Here is an 18,604-nt window from a genome sequence, read left to right as displayed (position 1 = left end):
CTACAGAAATAGTAGGCATTACACAAATACTCAAGGAGTTAATACACATATTTCACCTGGAATGATTTTCTAGATACACATTTCTATGGCAATGTAATTTCTATAATTCTATTTGTGCTGGCATTTATTCCTTTTTAAGTGCTTTTTTTTCTTATTACTTCTGCTCATTCTAGAAAACCCGATGACATTAATAAAAAAGAAAGAGTCACCCACAACCTCATGCCCCTGTGGCGGCATCACTACCTCCTTTGGTAGTGTTATTGCAGGTGCTGTGTGTGTGTATATCGTCTTACATATCTATTCTCCAAAATGGTAATTTTATGAGGCCTTCAAGTGTCAGACATCTTTCAGTGTCAAACGCATCTTTCAGTCACACTTTAGTGGCTCCCCAATGTTCCATCATTCAATTATCCACTCACTTAACTAAGTCTCTACCATTGAGCACCAGGCTGTCTATAGATCTTTATAGGTAAAGCACTCTTCCTGGCACATCCCTTCAGCTGAATCTCCACATGTCTGACTTCCTTCCTTCCACCAATCTTCTATAAGCAGAGTGCTGGCTGAGCAGTGACACATGTACTGTCATTATAGGACTACTGATTTTAGTGAGAGTCCCAGCTGAGCGATGAGGCTTCACTCAGAACCCGACTAATAAATACATGAATGAACGAGAGAGCAAGTTTCCCAATGCTTCTGCAATGCCAACCCTGACATCAAAACCTAGCACAATAAACACAAAGAAAACTCCAGGCCAATCTCACTTTGTGTATCTAGATATTGAAATGTCCCAGTGAGCCCTGGTCAACGTTGCTCAGTGGTTAGAGCATCGGACTGCACACCGAAGGGTCTTGGGTTCAATTCCCAGTCAAGGGCATGTACAGGAGCAAGCAATCGATGTGTCTCTCTCACATGAATGTTCCCCTCTCTCTCCCCTCTACTCCCTCCCTTCCACTCTCTTGGCAAAGCAATGGAAAAAAATATCCTTGGGTGAGGGTTAAAAAGTCCCAGTGGGATTTATTTTAGTCGTGCAAAGATGAGCTGATGTTAGGTTACTGATATATTTATTATATTACCATATCTAGAGAAACTCTTTCCATCAAAATGTCACTTTGTACCTAAAAAGGCAGTTTTACAATACAATACCCACTCCTGATTAAGGTTTAATAAACTAAAAATAAAATTCTATGTAATTCAGAAAAAACAGAGAACACTGTGAAGGAAAGTCTTCCTAGAAAAATGCCAAATATTTTATTATTTTTTAAAATATATTTTTATTGATTTCAGGGAGAGGGAGAGAGAGAGATAGAAACATCAATGATGAGCGAGTCATTGATTGGGTGCCTCCTGCACGCCCCCTGCTGGGGATCAAGCCCACAACCCAGGCATGTGCCCTGACTGGGAATCGAACCCTGATTGCCTGGATCCTAGGTCGATGCTCAACCACTGAGCCACGCCCAGTCGGGCTATTTTAAAAGTAAGTTCTAAAGAAAGATCATTTCCGTACTATATAAATTACTGCTTTGTGTCTTTTCTATACACGACATATTTTTTTTCTGATTATTTTTATGATTCAGAATACATGCTTTCTATTTTTTTAAAAAATATGTGTATTTTTATTGATTTTAGAGACAGAGGAAGAGAGAAGGAGAGAGAGATAGAAACATCAATGATGAGAGAATCATTGATCGGCTGCCTCCTGCACGCCCCCTGCTGGGGATTGAGCCCACAACCCAGGCATGTGCCCTGACCAGGAATCGAACAGCGATCTCCTAGATCATAGGTCGATGCTCAAGCGCTGAGCCACGCTGGCTAGGCCATGCTTCCTATTTTGAATTATACTTGTGGTTGTAAGTAAAACATTTAAAACTCACTTGACCACACATTTTCCTATTTACAACTGGAAGTCTGAGATGGTCCCTACCAGCTCCTGTTCAGGATGGGAAATTAGAGACCTATCTTCTCCAGCTCGTTTGCTTTCCTCTCTGCTTTTGATAGCCTGGGCTGAGGTGGGCGACTCTCTGAAGAATTATGAAAGGCACGGTCGTGGTTTCCTAACCATACTCACAATTCCTTAGACGTAATTCTACGCAGGACTGCTTTAGGTGCTCAGCACAGGCCCTTTGCCCCTACTCACCACCTTCTACTCCCTGCGGCACTGCTGCCGCGGGAGAAGTGTTCTCACCCAGGCCCACGAGGGTTCTGCTCTCGCTGAGGACCCACAAGCACGCTCTCAGTTTCTGGCACCTGGGTGGCCCCTTCTCTCCTTGTGAAATGGAAACTGCCCTGCCCTGGTTCCCATCGTCTGGGCTGGTATTGTGAAAAATGGGAGTCAGCTCCGTTCAGATCAACACTTTGCCCGCAAATCTCTACAACTACCCGGTATAAGCCCGTAAAACCTCTGGCTCGGGTCTTTAATTTTATTATCCTCAGGCCATTACACTATGTGCACCCTGCATCTCTCTTAAGTCATTAGTTAAAATAAATCCTGCCACACAGAACAGTATTACCGAGAAAACGCCACATCTCCAAATATGACTCTTGGTGTTCTCAAGTTATCTAGCTGTTCTGCTCCCAAACTGAGCACCAGCCTGTCCTCCAGGGAGAAAATATCACAACTGCATCACTGACACCTCCCCCCAGCAAAAACACCCGAACAAAGAAGCTGGGCAGAGGAAATGAAGCAGAGCAGCTAACTTTCCTTCCAGGTCTGAACTGCAGGGAGCAGGGCCTGTCCAGCTCTCTCAGCAGGATCACTGCACCTAAGAGGTGGACCCTGGAGAGTCAGGAGCTAAGAGAGGGCTCTCCATACCAAATGGCACCGAGAAACACATCTCACCAACCCCAGAAAACCCCACTTCTCTAAAATCCGACACAAGGCACTTTCAGGTACACCTTCCTCCCATCTAAATCCGAGACCGAGGGGATACCGGTTCAGTCTCTAAGTGACTGACATCAAAAACTAATGTAGCAGAAAGACAACTGATGGGGAGTGTTTCAGGAGACTCTGTGTGGCTCTGACAGTCAGGTGGCACCAAAGCTGTGATTCGTTGGCTCACCGGTTGTACTTTTGTTCCAAGGAAGCTCCACCATGAGTTCTAGGTAGTTCCTAGTCAGAGCATATTCTGGCATCGACTGGGGCATTTTTTTGAGTCTGTGGGGAAAGAATACATAGCAAATATGTTCAGGAATAAAGAATTCCTAAAAACAGAAAAACCATGCTTATCTCCATTTCTTGGTCAGACATATAATACATATTTAGTTAAACAAATCTGAAAAACTTTTTAAAAAATCTAGTTAATAAAACATTTATTTTGTTTTGAAGGTACATTACAAAGCAAAATGTACTTATAAAACAAAATTAAAGTGATATCTGCAAACTGGAGGCAGGGTGGGGACACTGTATCCGACTTTATCCTTGAAATGTGGCCTGATCAGTGTGAGGACCTTGCAGAGAGTCACTCATCACAGTTAGATCTAAGTGCCTCACCGTGCATGATACAATAAGTATGTATTTTTTATACCAGCGGTGAAGTCAGCTCATAAAAGCAAGCTAACATCAGATATTTAATAAAAAATGCAACTCCTATAACACACAGTGCACTGCGTGTTCTCTACACTGTGGATGGTCTACACTTACTAACATCAGAGTCAACATGAAAGGTTCCTCAACTACATCTACTAATGTTAACTGTGACCCTCAGAAAGTCAAATCTTTAGTTAGGTTCCTTATGCTTCACAAATAAAATAAAATAAAATAAAATAAAATAAAATAAATAAATAAAATAAATAAAATAAAATAAAAAAATAAAAAATAAAATAAAGTAAATAAAATAAATAAAATAAAATAAAATATAGCTATAACGTTACAAGTATGCAAATTAAAAAAAAGGGTTTTCTATTTAACTGAGATTATTCAGAAAATGTAATCATCCCAAATAAGGTCATCAAGGTCTTCCTGAACTTTATCTAGTACGAAGAGAAACTGACAGCTCCTGCCCTCTAGCGCATAATCTAAAGGAAAAGTGGCACATGAAGAACACAATAAGTGAACAAACACCATGTCTGCACAATGAACAGGCAGCTAGAGCTGAGCACGTCCCGCAGCACACTGCAGGGGCAGGGGTTGTGTCACTTACACTCAGCATTTCAGAAAGAGATTAGGGCAAGTGGTATAAACTGAGGAGTGCTAAGAGTGTTTAGAGTCTCATTCTGGATGAGCAATGAAGAGGGAAAAGTGTCCCAGGTCACGGCTCTACCCTGGGAATTCAGGAAGTCGGGAAAGCTGAGTTGACGATGCGAGGACAAGGTGGACAGAGTGGTCCATGAGCACATGACATAGGAGAAGAGGAGAGACCCGAGCACAGAAAGCAAGCGTCAGTTTTCAGGTTGTGGTGCAAAGTGGCAGATCTGTTGCCACGGCAACGCTCCCCCCCCCCCCTTGAACAAGCCAAATGCAAACTGGAAGGCAGGGAGAGCCCCACCTCTTGATCTCCTTGATGCAGACCCTATGGGCCTGCTCTGGCATGCTAGACGTTCGGATTTTTCTCTCCAGCATGACGACGTCATCATTATCTTCCTCCTCGTCTTCATCCTCCAAAGTGCCTGGGACGTGCGTGAGCCTCCTCAGAGGGCGAATCGCTACCACCTACAGGAGGGAGGCGTCAAACCCAAGTCAGCACAGGCTGGGGGCAGGGTCCTCGCCACAGGGGACCTCAGACCTCACGCTGAGCAAATATTTTTATGGTCAGAGTCTGAATCCTCGGGGGCTAAAGCTCGGCCTGAAACCTAAGGGGCACAGCGCACAAGAAGGCAGAATTTAAAAAGCAGACCAAGATCCGGCGGCCAGGATTCTTTGGTACCTGCTTACACGAAAGAAGGAAAAAACCAGGAAACTGAATCCTATAAATAATCAAAACATGTAGGAATTACCTTTCTTGGCGTCACCATTGCAGCCACTATTTTCTGGGTATACATTACCACCCACCATTAGCAACTGAGTAATTTCCATTTTTCCTCCTACATTACAACATTCCTACCAGCTTTAACCTTCTCATCACTGGTTCCACCACTGGCTCTATTCTTTGTCTTGGACACACAGAACAGTCTTCCTCCTTCCAGTCCTCTCTCACCTCCGCCCCTCCCAGTTAATTGCACACCAGTGACTTCCTTCCCAAAACGTGGCTTTCAGCTCCCTTCCCCGTCCTTACCAGTTCCTTCCTGCTCTGTACTTCCTACTGTGGCTTCTGTCTCGGTCTGCTAAAATTGTTCTTTGAAATCCAACAGCCATGTTTTAAACAATCATATTTTAAAACTAACTATGTGCCCTTTTAAAATTCTCAATCATTAATGCAATAATTAAGCTCCAGCCATTACTGGTGCAAAATGATATACTGGTATTTAAGCCTCAGAATTTATTCTTTTAACCTATGAGATTACCCATTTAATACACTCTAATATAAAAAGTTAAAAACACAAAGCAGTAGCTTGGCCAGGTAGCTCAGTTGGCTAGAGCACTGCCCCGATATAAGGTTTCCGTTTGATCCCGCCAGGGCACATACAAGAATCAACCAATGAACGCATAAATAAGTGGAATAGCAAATCAATGTCTCTCTCTCTTTCTCCTCCCCTTCCTCACTCTCTCTAGAAATCAATCAATAAAATTTTTTTAAAAATTAGGAAAGCAGGGATAATTAATATTTAAAAGAAAACACAAAGCAGTAAACAAAAATGTAATTTTACAAAAACAGAAATATTAAAAAGTATATACTTTGATTCTTACATAAGTCATTAGCAGGTAAAATTAATAAAATATATTAAAGTATGAAAACTGAAAATAAAATATTTTATTTTTTTTAAAAGTGAGATTAAGCCTGGCTGGGCATGGCTCAGCGGTTGAGCATTGACCTTAGGATCCAGGAGATCGGGGTTCGATTCCCCGTCAGGGCACATGCCTGGGTTGTGGGCTAGGCAGCCGATCAATGACTCTCATCACTGATGTTTCTTTCTCTTTCTCTCTCTCTCTCTCTCTCTCCCCCTTCCTGTCTCTGAAATCAATAAAGATATGCTAAAAAAAAAAAAAAAAAAGTGAGATTAAAAGTAAAGCACATCAGCCCTGGTCGGTTGCTCAGTGGTTAGTGTCAGCCCACGGACTGAAGGGTCCCGGGTTCGATTCTGGCCAAAGGAACCTTGGTTGTAGGCTCAATTCCCGGCCCCGGTCGGGGCGAATGCTGGAGGCAACCAGTTGATGTGTCTCACATCGATGTTTCTCTCTCTCTCCCCCCCTCTCTCTCCCTTCCACTCTCTCTAGGAAAAATGTCCTTGGGTTAGGATAAAATAATCATCATCATAATAATAATAAAGCACATCAATTATCTTACTGTTGAGATGAAAGTACGTTTTTATGCAGTTTCCCCCTGGCTGCTAAAAAGGGCACCTTTCAGCCCCCAGCAGAAAAGGCAAGGAGGTAGATTTAGACTAACTCCAAATATTACCGTTTCCTCTATTTTCAAATAGCCGTCAGCTGTTTCCTAACTTTCTGGAGCAAGCTGAACCATTTCTTTTTAAGCAGTGCTGACATTTACTGACAGTAAGCAAGGTTTTCTGTCTCCCATGCAGAGTGTGCACAGCTTTGCCTCTGCACAAGATAAAGAACTGAGCTAATGGTCTGACCTCAGGTCTGTGGTGTTTGCTTTAAACAGCACTTGTCCTGGAAAGTACACATCTGAGGGGTACTCCGTCTCCCACCCTCCGCTTGGCCTACGCGACCGCTCCTCCTTCAGTCCCACCAGGGAGGAAGCCTTCACTCCCACTCTGACCATCAAACCTCTAACGTTACCCTCAACCTTTCACCTAACCCCCGACAGCCTTTAGAGACCCTTCTTCACACCTGTCCACAAAAGTGTATTTTCCTGATCTTCACTCAGCCAACACACAACAGTAAAACCAGCTCACGGCGGGTTTCAGCCAGACCTGCCCTCCATGGAAGAGTCACGCACGATAGTGAAGGTATCACAAATCAATGGGCAACTGAGTCAAACAAAAGCTCTCTGGGGAAAAATGCAACTGCTATCTTCACCCCATTCACCCCATTCCAATTACATGTGGGTTAGAGAGCTAAGTGCTTTGTAGAAGTCAACTGAAGGACAACTAAAGAAAAAGTGGGTGCCTGTCCAATCTTGGGAGGACGGGGGACTCCAAGCTTACCAGGCAGAGAGGACTCAGGCTGACTAAATGAAGATCGAAACTTATCAGTCAGAAACACAAAAGTCACATACGGATACAGTCCTTGTAGGGAGCAACCCTGCAGTCTGCTCTCAAACACCTTGCTGACCGGTCACGCGTTAACCTGTGTCTGCACTTCACTGCTCAGTGCTTAGTTTGCTGTCCCCAGCTTTCCCCTTCGTTACGCCTGCCTTTTTCTCAGCTCGGCAGTCCAGAGACATGACGAGCAGAAGTTTTAAAAGATCATGTTTTACAAAAAATAGTAACCAGAGGTAAAAAAATCCCACTGGGGTGTGCAAAGTATGTTTTTCTAAGGGAAAGCGTAGTGAAACATGATATGTGTGTAGAACTTGTTTACTACCATTGCATGCAGACACACGTTATGCAATATATCACACACAAAATTTTTTAAAATAAGATATAAAAAAATATTAAAAAATATTAAAATATATGCAATATGTTTAATTTCAATGTATGGTAATATAAATATAAGATATGATAAAATAAAGTACATTTAAGTTTACTTAGATGCTTTCATTTACTATTCAAGTACAGAAAAGTAACCGGCCACTTGGGCAAGTCCTGGCTCGAAATAGCCGGTCAGCAAGGTGTTTTAACATTACTTGTTTCGTTAAAAAGTTCTACTCAGACACAGCAGTTACTTGCTAATCTTTAAAATATAGAAAACACTGGAAAAAACACAGAATGTTTGGCTAAAAAGGAAATGGCTTGGCAAATCAATTATCCTTTTTGATTCCCAAAACAGAAACAGAAAATGACAAAATGTTTACATGCGTAGGAAAGAAAGATTTGGGCCTGAAAAAGGGCTCGAGGGAAACATGCGGAAATTGAAAATTCTATCAGCAACTTGAGTGGTAAGAGACAAAGACCTTTTTTTCCTTTGTTCGTTTTTTTAATTCCTTCATTTTTTCCTTCAAAAAGCCGCAATCTTATATCCCATAACAACAACGGGGAACCTAAAAAAATGGATTACGAGAAATACCCGCTTATCATCGTCTTGCTTGTGTTTTCTGGTTTTCTGGAGCAACTTCAGGCCTTCAATTTGTCTGACGAGCAGCGGTATGGTCATCTTGAACCGATCCTCCAGACTCACGGCATCTAGAATCTAAGGAAGCAAGAGTGAGTCCATTGCCAGGCTCGTGCTCTTAGAAACGCAAGCTCCGGAAACAAAGCAGGCAGGGTCCCTGACGTAAACTGTTAGCTCCTCTCAACAGTCACAGCTACACTGTGGCCAACGCAACCACATTCACTACATTAACTCAGCAGGTTGCTTGAGAGAAAAGACAAAAAATAGCACCTTGAGTTTTCATTGAAAAATGAAGCCACAAGTATATTGTTCCCAGAGCAAGAAAACACACACATTGTATGGCAACTCTGCCTGGGAATTATTCTCTTAAAGCCTAGAATGTCTCTACATATTAGGTCTGAACAAATTCTAGTTCAAAATATTAAAGCTTTACATACACAAGAGACTAGAGGCACTTTTAACCACCCGCGACTGCCCGTCTGCCTGAGTGATGACTGCTCCCCACACCTCAATGTGACTAGTGTACTTGCCCGTGCCCCTGGCCAGGTGACTGGTGTTTCCACACCCACTGGTTCCTACCAGTTGAACTGAATTCCTGTGTTTATACCCAGCCTGCTTGGATTCGCTGCACTTGCTATTATAATTGCTGGATTTAAGCATTAAATACACTGATAAAATAAGGAGAGTTGTTTCAGTAAAAACTGGTTCCAGTTCTAAGAAGATTCAATAAAGCAGACAGCTTAAAATACGAAACTTACAAACATACGTTTGTAAGAGAACTTTTATGGTTTGGGGGGAAACATGGAGATCTAAGATTTTGTAGTTGGATTATTTGTCAAGTGTCTTTAAAATTCATTTCACTTTTAAGAAATAGAAACTGAAAATTATAGCTAATGCATCACAAGTATGGTTTACGTAGGAAACTTAAGAATGCTAATAAAGCAGAACCATGCCAGAGAAAGGTCACAGCTCCACAGGTTCACAAAACAGTGAGACAAAGTATGTTTACATATTTAAGTTATTCTTTGCTTTAGCTTTTCCCATAAATTGACAAACATCTAATACTGATAATGTGAATAAAAGCCATTGCTTCTATCTATCTATCTATCTATCTATCTATCTATCTATCTATCTATCTATCTATCTATCTATCATCTATCATCTATCATCTATCATCTGTCATCTATCTATTTTCTCCTTTTTTTAATCCTCAGGAGAGGATATTTTTGCCACTGCTTTTCAGAGAGCGTGGAACAGAGAGAGAGACATTGATGTGAGAGACACATCGACTGGTTACCTCCCGCATGCCCCCGACTCGAGCAGGGTATCGAGCTGCAACTGAGGCATGTTCCCTTGGCTGGAATTGAACCCGGGACCCTTCAGTCTGCAGGCCGACGTTCTAATCACTGAGCCAAACTGGCCAGGGCAAAGCCAGCACTTTTAAAGTCAATTTGACTACTTCTGTGAGTCTCCAGTGTCTCTTACCTGAAGGTTGACGTTTACCCACTACCTAGATCCAAATACAAAGTGACAAAGCAACCCCGCACCCAGGGAGGGCACCCTGTACCTGCAGCTTCTCCTTGTTGCTTGTGCGGATGATCGACGTCAGGATGTCTGGGAGAGCTTCCCTCGGAAGACTATCTAGGAGACGCCGCAGCTTCGCAACCGCAGGGACGGACATATCCAACATTTCAACCAACTGCAAGGGGGAAAAGGAATCTGGTGCTATTTCTGAATTTCAAAGATCAGAGTGCCATAAAGCCTTCATGTTTGGGCCTCAGAGTCTTTGCTTTCGAAGGATCGCTGATTATTGTAGTCCAGGAATTTTATAGGCCTCAGAGGAAAAGAGAGGTACTTTCAAAATGTCAATCAGAAAAGCGAAAATGGCTCAAAAGTGGGTAATACTCATGTTTATAAAAGGCTTTATAAATTTGTGAATTTTTTCAATTTTATTTAGAAAAAAATTAAAATTTATTAAGAAGTTGCAATAGTTCAATAAACTATATATTCTCCTAAATTCACCAATTATTAACATCTTACCACATTTGCTTGCTTTCTTTCTGCACAGACACACACACACACACTCAGACAATTCTTATTGCTGACCATTGTAGAGTAAGTTGCAAACATCGCAGTCCTGTTCTTAGGAGCAGGGCGTTCTCTTACATGACCACGGCATGAGGATCAAACCCTGGAAATTCAACGTAGTTGGTGCTATATGTCAACCAATCAATAGCTGAAATGGTGCTTTTTAGTAGGACAGTTGGATTAATTAGAATCTAAGCATTGACTGTGAATGATTTTTATAAAACAACTTCCAGGGAACATCCTGGAGTTAAGAGAGTTGAGAATTCAAGGCAGCTTTCAGTAACTGACCATCACTGGGGATGCTGACAAAGACTTCACCTTCTTTGGGGCGCATGGGAGGGATACTTTCTCAACTCTGCTAAATACATGGCTGTGGGTCTTGCCTTGACCCATGAAACACTAGGGAAGTGACAGTCACTCTGGCAGAAGCATCACGAGCTGCTGAGCCACCACATCCCCCCTGCTCCAGTGACGCTGGAAGCATGTTCTGAGATCAACTGCTAACCCGCCTGGGATCCTACGTCAGAATCAACCCTCCGTGGGCTGCATCCTCAGTGGTTACTAGCAGGCACAGTGTGGCCTTGGCTTCTGAGCCAATACGACTTACATAACTTGGTGCCCAGATATTCTAGTGGCAATAGCAATATTTTCATTTTTAAAATTATTCATGTTTAGTAACTATCTGGTTTGGAGACATCAGAAGTTATAAGGAAAATTCTAGAAATACTTTTTGGAAAAATTTTAGAAAGAGTTGGCTAATACGTCCTAGAATGATTTAGGTACAATCCCGGAGACAAGCACATTGAAATGAACATATTATGATGTACCACTAAACCATTTAAATACACACTGCCCTAAAACTTCACCCAACAAATTCACCATCTCTCAGGGCAGCAAAGGGACTGAAGAAAAAGTTTCAAGGAGAAAAACAGTGAGCCACTCACTTGCACCGCGTACTTGTAAAACTGTTCCGACAGCTCCCCGAGCTCCTCCCTGGTCTTACAGGTGTCGGGGAACTCCTCCAGCCGGTCCAGCTGCTCCACCTCGGCAACAGGGTACGGCTTCTCCTTCAGCACTTGCACGATCTGGAAGCGGCACAGGCCTGTGATCAGCAAAGTGTAGTGGGGCTTTGGCCAGTTGCTGCCCACAACCTGCACAGCCAGAGCCGCCGTCCCGATCCTGAAAAACACACCAAACGTCCCTGTTACAAACCTTGGGTCTGGTAAAACCAAATCTCACCGCTAAAATTGCTGCCTTCCCTAAGAAATTCGCTGAGAAACAAAGAACGCACTACTCTGTTTAATTCAGCATCAGGACACGGTCTGTTAAGTCACTGCCACCAGCTAGCTACGGGCCAAGCAGGCCAGCTCATTCCCATTAGCCCCCTTTTAAGAATTAGGTAGAAATTCCTAAACACTTGGATTATTTAAGCATAAAAATGTAAAAGTAGTTAATTACATAGCTTGTTATTTTCCCAACTAGGCATGAGGCAATCTTACACCAGAACAAATATTAGCTTTTAGATGAATTTACATAGAAAAGCATGACGTGAACTCTTCTCAGAAATCTGTCCCAGTACCAGCTTGGCTACCGACACCGGGCCTAGATTTTTACGAGACCCATCTGTAAAACTTCCACATAACCCCCTCAACACAGTGGCATCAGACCTGGGAACTCACACTGTGCTCTCAGATACTGAATCTCTCCACGTGGGGAGTAGACAGGGAGGCCACACACTGTCATGGGCTGTGGAGAGTTAGAGACCTATGGACATAGCAAGAAGGTAGAGACCTAATTCCAGCTGCTACTCATCCCCCTCGTTCTGAGTTGAAAAGTTGTATTTTACTTAAGTCTTAGCTCCTTATCAAAACATACAATGCTGGCCAAGTAACAGAGGAACCTAATTCACAGGGAGGAAGTCTCATCCACGCTAAATCAACGTCACACTAAATGGGAAGGTCCACACTCAGAAGACACTTCCAAGTCCCCAACGGAAAGTGTCTTTTCTCTTTGGCGATGGGGAAGGTTATAATTTCAGAAGAGTATGAAGGGACTAGAGTTCCTCACACCCTGGGAAATGGTAGCACTAGAACATGCCTTCGCCCCTCTCAACACAGCGCAGCACACACACACAGTGCACATACAGCACAGCACGCACATGGTGCACATAAAGCACAGCACACACACACGGTGCACATACAGCACACACACACAATGCACATAAAGCACAGCACACACACACGGTGCACATACAGCACAACACACACACACAGAGCACACACACACAATGCACATAAAGCACAGCACACATACACACAGCGCAGCATACATACACAGCGCAGCACGCACACACACAGCGCATGATGGGTTCGGTGACTCCATCTGCTTCCACACGCAGCTCACTCGTGAGTATTCCCCACAAATTATTCATCCTGTAGGTGTAACCTTGGCTTCCCTCTGCCACTCAGTTTATTTTGACCTGTACACCTTTCCTTACCACCTTTCCAGTCCTATCATGTGTACAGGGTATAAAAATGGATTTAAATAATAACTTAAACCAAAAAGTGAGGAAGATATTTTGGTGGGGAGGAAAGAGTCACACACTTTGAAAACTTGGTGTGATGGGGCAGGGACCTGCCACTGAGTTTTGGTGCCGTAGCTGCTTCTCTTCACTCATTCGTCAATAGTAGGCTGTGGCTCCCATTTCCCGAAACAGCTCAGACTGCCTGAGAAAGTGAGCAGCGCCTGAAGGTTCATACCGGGTGAAACCAAGCACACTGAGGTGACGTCATCCATGCTTACCCAGTGCTTCTGCCAACAAGAAACTGAGTGAGAACCAGATCCCTGGCCGCAGGGGTTTACACACGGGAAACCAGGGAGAGAGGAGATGAACGCAAACCTCCAGATCAGGGGACAGGTTTATTTATTTGGGCTTCACCACCGATGACAGGTGAGACGAAAAATGAGTTTTCTTAGAGCAAATACAATGCTTTTGCTAATTGTGAAAGGAAGCTGTTCCGGACTGAAGGGTCACGTTGGATGTACACTGTGCCTCTCCTCCTAAAAACACAAACCCTACAGAGGTTTTAAAGTATCTCAATGGGTTCTTACTTTAAATTACTTACAGCTGGATCACATGTACAAAGAAAAACATCTGTGAAATGGCAGATGGCTAGATACAACATGGCTGACAGACATTTTGAGTGAAAAGTTCTGTGAGAAAAGACCTGTTTATGCTAATGTTATTTTAGGGAAATTCTCCTGTGGGTTGGGCTCACCCGCGGGACTGCAGGCCGGGATCCAGACCACTGCCAGAGCAAATATTGTAATGCGGCGTCACAAGAATGTCTGGTTCCCCAGTATGTATAAAAGTTATGTTTACACCATGCTGCTGTCCTTGCTTAAAAAGCAATGCACATACCTTAATTAGAAAAGACCTATTAAAATATGCTCAGTCACCCGGGCCTTCAGTGAGATGCAGCCTTTCTGTTGGGGGAGGGTCCTGCCTCGATGTTGACGGCTGCAGACTGATCAGGGTGGATGCTGCTGAAGGCCGAGGTGGCTGTGGCAGTTTCTTAAAATAAGGCAACAGTGACGTTTGCCGCATTGGCTGTCTCTTCCTCTTGTGAACTTTTCTGGAGCAGTGGTGCCGTTTGGCAGCATTTTACCCACAGAACTTCTTTCAAAACTGGAGTCAGTCCTCTCAGACTTGCTGCTGCTCTGTCAACTCAGTTTATGTCATGTTCTAAATCCTTTGTTGTCATTTCAGCAGCCTCATTTCACAGCAGCATCACCAGGAGGATATTCCATTTCATGAAACCACTTTCTCTGCTCATACATAAGAGGCAGTACCTCCTCCGCTCAGGTTTGATCATGAGATGGCAGCAGTTTCGGTCCCATCTTCAGGCTCCACTTCCAATTCTTGTTCTCCAGCTGTTTCCACCACATCTGCAGGTACCTCCTCCATTGAAGCCTTGAAGCCCTCAAAGTCATCCGTGAGGGTTGGAATCAACTTCCGCCAAACTCCTGTTAATGTTGATATTGTGACCTCTTCTCATGAATCACGAATATTCTTAATTGCTTCTAGAATGGTGAATCCTTTCCAGAGTTTTTCAATTTATCTGCCCAGATCCATCAGAGAAATCACTATCTACGAAATGTTTTTCCTAAATAGTAAGACTTAAAAGCCGAAATCACTCCAGAATGGATGTTGTGTTAGCAGGCATGAGAACAACATTCATTAATCTTGTCCAACTCTGTCAGAACTCTTGGGAGGTGAGGGGCACTGTCAATGAGCAGTGATATTTTTAAAGAAATCACAGGTCTCAACAGTGGGCTTAAAATATTCAGTAAACCATGTAGTAAACAGATGTGCTCTCATCCAGGCTTTGGTGTCGCATCTATAGAGCACGAGCAGAATAATTTTAGCATAGTTATTGAGGGCTCTAGCATTTTTGGAATAGTAGATGAGCACTGGCTTCAACTTAAAAGTCACCAGCTGCATGAGCCCCTAACAAGAGAGACAGCCTGTCCTAGGAAGCCTTCAAGCCAAGCACTGACTTCTCCTCTTTGGCTATGAAAGTCCTAGTTGGCATCTTCTTCCAATAGAAGGCTGCTTTGTTTACATTGAAAATTTGTTGTTTGCTGTAGCCACCTTCATTAATTATCTTAGCTAGAGCTTCTGAATAACTGCTGCCTCATCTGACACTTTTATGATATGGAGACGGCTTCTTTCCTTAAAGCTCATGAATCAATGTCAGCCAGCTTCAAACTTTTCTTCTGCAGTGTCCTCACCTCTCTCAGCCGTCACAGAATTGAAGAGTTAGGGCCTTGCTCTGGATTAGGCTTCAGCTTAAGGGAATGCTGTGGCTGGTTTGATCTCTCTGACCACTAAGACTTTCTCCACATCAGCAATAGGGCTGTTTCCCTTTCTTATTCCTGTGTTCACTGGAGTCACACTTTTAATATCTAGAAACAGGAGTGATACAGACACACAGTCGATCCAATTTACAAAGCTGTGTATCTCCTACATGTAAAGCATTCATTTTTTGTTGACAAATGCCAATTCTTTTGTTAGACAAATGCCAGTGAAACTAATCTGGGGCCTCAGAAATGAAGCAGCAGCCACACAATGAAGAGAGATGGAGAAAGTAGCACTGTGAGGAATGGAGCCATGTACCCTGACAAATGTGAGGTTGGAAGAAGACTGGATGACATGAAAGGACAGTGTACAGGGAGTGCTAAATTAATACACACTTTCACTAAGAGAAAAATGGGTCTCTCAGGAGCCACTAATCATACAGTCCAATTAAGCAGGGTGTCCTGCGGTGGCATGGGTGCCGGGTGCCAAGTTCTATCCTACAGGGATAACCCCCAAGGTCAGGCACGCTTGCTCACTAACAGGCAAAAACAGCTGCTGCTCCCAACAGGAGAGGAGGTGGTACAGGAAATCAACGTCTGGCCCGCTCCTGGGCGTGGCAAGGAGCCTTGGGGACAAAAATGACTCCTGCTGCTCCTTGAAGACTGAGGCAGTGTCACCTGGATGGTGAGAAGGAAACACTGGAGCAGAGAGAGTCCCTCGCCTTCCCTCCGGGACGACCGCCATCTGGAAGAGCAGGTAACTGGCGAAGGAAAGATTCATGTAGCAAACCAAAGTAATGTTGGGAATAACTCAGTATTTGTGCTATTAAAGTTTCTTATTTTTTAAAGTAAGAAGTGTTTCAAGGTCATATTAGAGAAAAAAGGCATTGGATGCTAATACTGAGGAATGCAGTGGGGTCTTTCTACCCAGACTTTTCAAGTAGCAAATGGTATTTCTAGGAAAACTGGATGGTGTGGTGGGTCCTTACAGTGCTGGAATTCTGTGAAGAATGTTCAGTGGATGTTTTCGAACTGGAATGATTAAATTTTAACATCGCTATTCATGTAAAACAAAGGCAGTAACATGAACATGAAGGATCAGATTATGTGTCACCTGAATATTAGTGATTGCTTCAAGGCAGGAGAGTTCAGAATTCAGTCATTGTTATTTTGGAGGGATTTACAATGAAGAAATTAGAAACCCTCCAATGGCCAAAATAATACCAATACATAGTACTCAAACCTAAAATATGATTAAATCTACTTTAAAAAAAAATCCTCACCCAAGGATGTTTCTATTTTTTTAAAAATTGATTTGAGAGAGAGAGAGAGAGAAAAAACATCGATCAGCTGCCCCCCCCCCATGTGCCTGACCGAGAATCGAACCCAAAACCCCTTGGTGTATGGGACGACACTCCAACTGAGCCACAGGGCTGACTAAATTGACTTCTGAAATTCACAGCTTACCCAGGGGTAAGCACCATACAAATGCAGAGTAGAAAGAAAACAATAGTGTAATCATGGTCACTCTACTCAACAGACAACTAAGTACCTGGGCACAGACAGCAAAAAATTATGGGAGAAGTAAACAGAGCTTAAGGAGTGGGTCATATGCAGGGAAGCCAGAGTCCAGTGCAATTCATCAGAGTTGACTGAAACTTGAAAAGCCTCCAACTCCACTCGAGCACCACCGCAGGTCACAGGGGAGCCAAAATGTTGAGAAAAGCAAAGCTTTCACAATATGGACGGTAATGGGCTGTGTTTTGTTTTGTTCTGTTTTAGGAGGGGGGATCTTCTTTGAGAATATGAAGAAAGTTACGGGATCTCCTTTAAAAAATGTATGCAGTCACAAGGTTTTGGATAAAAATAAGGCTTTCCTAACCCTCCTGAAGTCCACTGGGTCAGGAAGCCCCAGTTTTAAGAGAGGGTAACTGCAGGTGAAGGAGGGGCTCTAAGCTGGAAACAGCTCCAGGGGCCTTAAGGACAGGAGGCAGGGCCTGGGAGTGATTCTGAAGGTAGCAACAGCATTTACTGAGTGAGAACCATATACAGCATAATCAACAGAAATATAATGCGAGCCACATATGTAATTTTAGTGCTCACATTATAAAGTGAAAAGTTTTCAAAAATCTAACGTGTTTTGTACACTTGAAGCACAGTGAGGGTGAGGGGTTTGTCTGGGACATAGGACTTTCAGTGCCAAAACCAGGAGAGTCCCCAGCCAACGGGACAATTGGTCAATCTGGAGGACAGCTCGATGGCCACAGGTGGCTGGCGGTCACAGTCCGGATGGCCACAGGTGGCTGGCGGTCACAGTCCGGATGGCCACAGGTGGCTGGCGGTCACAGTCCGGATGGCCACAGGTGGCTGGCGGTCACAGTCCGGATGGCCACAGGTGGCTGGCGGTCACAGTCTGGCCAGCGCTCCCGCCTGCGGAGCAGGGCCCGGGCCCACCACGCACGCGGTCGCGGGAACCCTCACGGCACACCTGTCCCCACCCAGCAGGAAGATCACCGGCGCGGGCTGTCTCTCACCCGAGTCACGCGATTCGGGCCAGGGCGGGTAGGGTAGCCTCTGGGTAAGCGTGAGGCCTGGAGGTGTCAGGAAAGGGGCAGAGGCGGGGAGCAGGAAAGCTCCCAAGGGCGCCCGCGAGCAGGGAAGGCCCTTCAGGAGGGACAACAGGGAGTGAGGGGAGGCGAGGGGCGCGCAGGGCGTGCGCCAGAGGCACCCCGAGGTAACGGAGGCTCGTGCGGCGTAGGATGGGGTAGGAAGAGCAGAAAACGTGCGGAGTAGCGAGTGTCGCAGTGAGGAGGTCAACAGTGACGCGGAGGACGGGGGCAGGAAGAGCGGGGCGGCAGGCAGAGGCAGGCCCCGCGGGCGCGCAGGGGTTCAGATCACCTTGTTAACAGTGACAGTTCCCTGCAGCCGCTCGCCGCCGCCCCACTATCCCGCTGAACGGCCGCGAGCGACACCGGTCACCCCATGTCACGCTTAGGAGGCAGAACCGGGCCGCGCAGGCCGCCGCCCGCCGCCCGCCGGGCCGCGGCGCCCAGAGCCGGCCCGCCCGCGGCCGCCCGCCTACCTGTGCAGCGGCGGCAGGTCCTGCGCGTCGCTGGCCGGGTCGGGCGTGTTGGGGATGACGCCCAGGATGGTGCTCTGCAGCGACGTGCCCTTGAGCAGGCGGCTCCGCACCAGCTGCAGGTTGCGGGCCGAGTCCACGCTGGTGCGCATGGTGGAGCCGGGCAGCAGCACGCCCTCGTGGGTGAGCAGCAGCGGCAGGCGGCTGGGGATCTGGATGGGGCTCACCGACGACATGGCGGCGGCCGTCCGGGCCCAGGACGTCCGACCCAGCCAAGCGCGCCGCTCCGCGCGCCTGAGCCCCAGCCC

General features: G+C 45.0%; 1 protein-coding gene across 1 annotated transcript in view; it reads right to left on the bottom strand.

Moving 5' to 3' along the window:
- LONP2 (lon peptidase 2, peroxisomal) overlaps positions 1–18,604 on the bottom strand; it is a 53,210-nt gene extending 34,606 nt beyond the window's left edge. Inside the window, exons 1-6 of the mRNA XM_087827116.1 lie at positions 18,300–18,604; positions 11,302–11,536; positions 9,837–9,968; positions 8,225–8,347; positions 4,482–4,645; positions 3,057–3,151 (exon numbers count right to left, since the gene is read on the bottom strand). Of these exons, the coding sequence (XP_087683242.1) occupies positions 3,057–3,151; positions 4,482–4,645; positions 8,225–8,347; positions 9,837–9,968; positions 11,302–11,536; positions 18,300–18,532 (982 nt within the window). The 5' untranslated portion in view covers positions 18,533–18,604. The remainder of the gene's footprint in view (positions 1–3,056; positions 3,152–4,481; positions 4,646–8,224; positions 8,348–9,836; positions 9,969–11,301; positions 11,537–18,299) is intronic.

Source organism: Miniopterus natalensis, chromosome 18 (assembly GCF_054644295.1).
Source record: "Miniopterus natalensis isolate mMinNat1 chromosome 18, mMinNat1.hap1, whole genome shotgun sequence".
Classification (NCBI taxonomy): domain Eukaryota; kingdom Metazoa; phylum Chordata; class Mammalia; order Chiroptera; family Miniopteridae; genus Miniopterus; species Miniopterus natalensis.
This window is presented reverse-complemented; position numbering and strand designations above follow the sequence as displayed.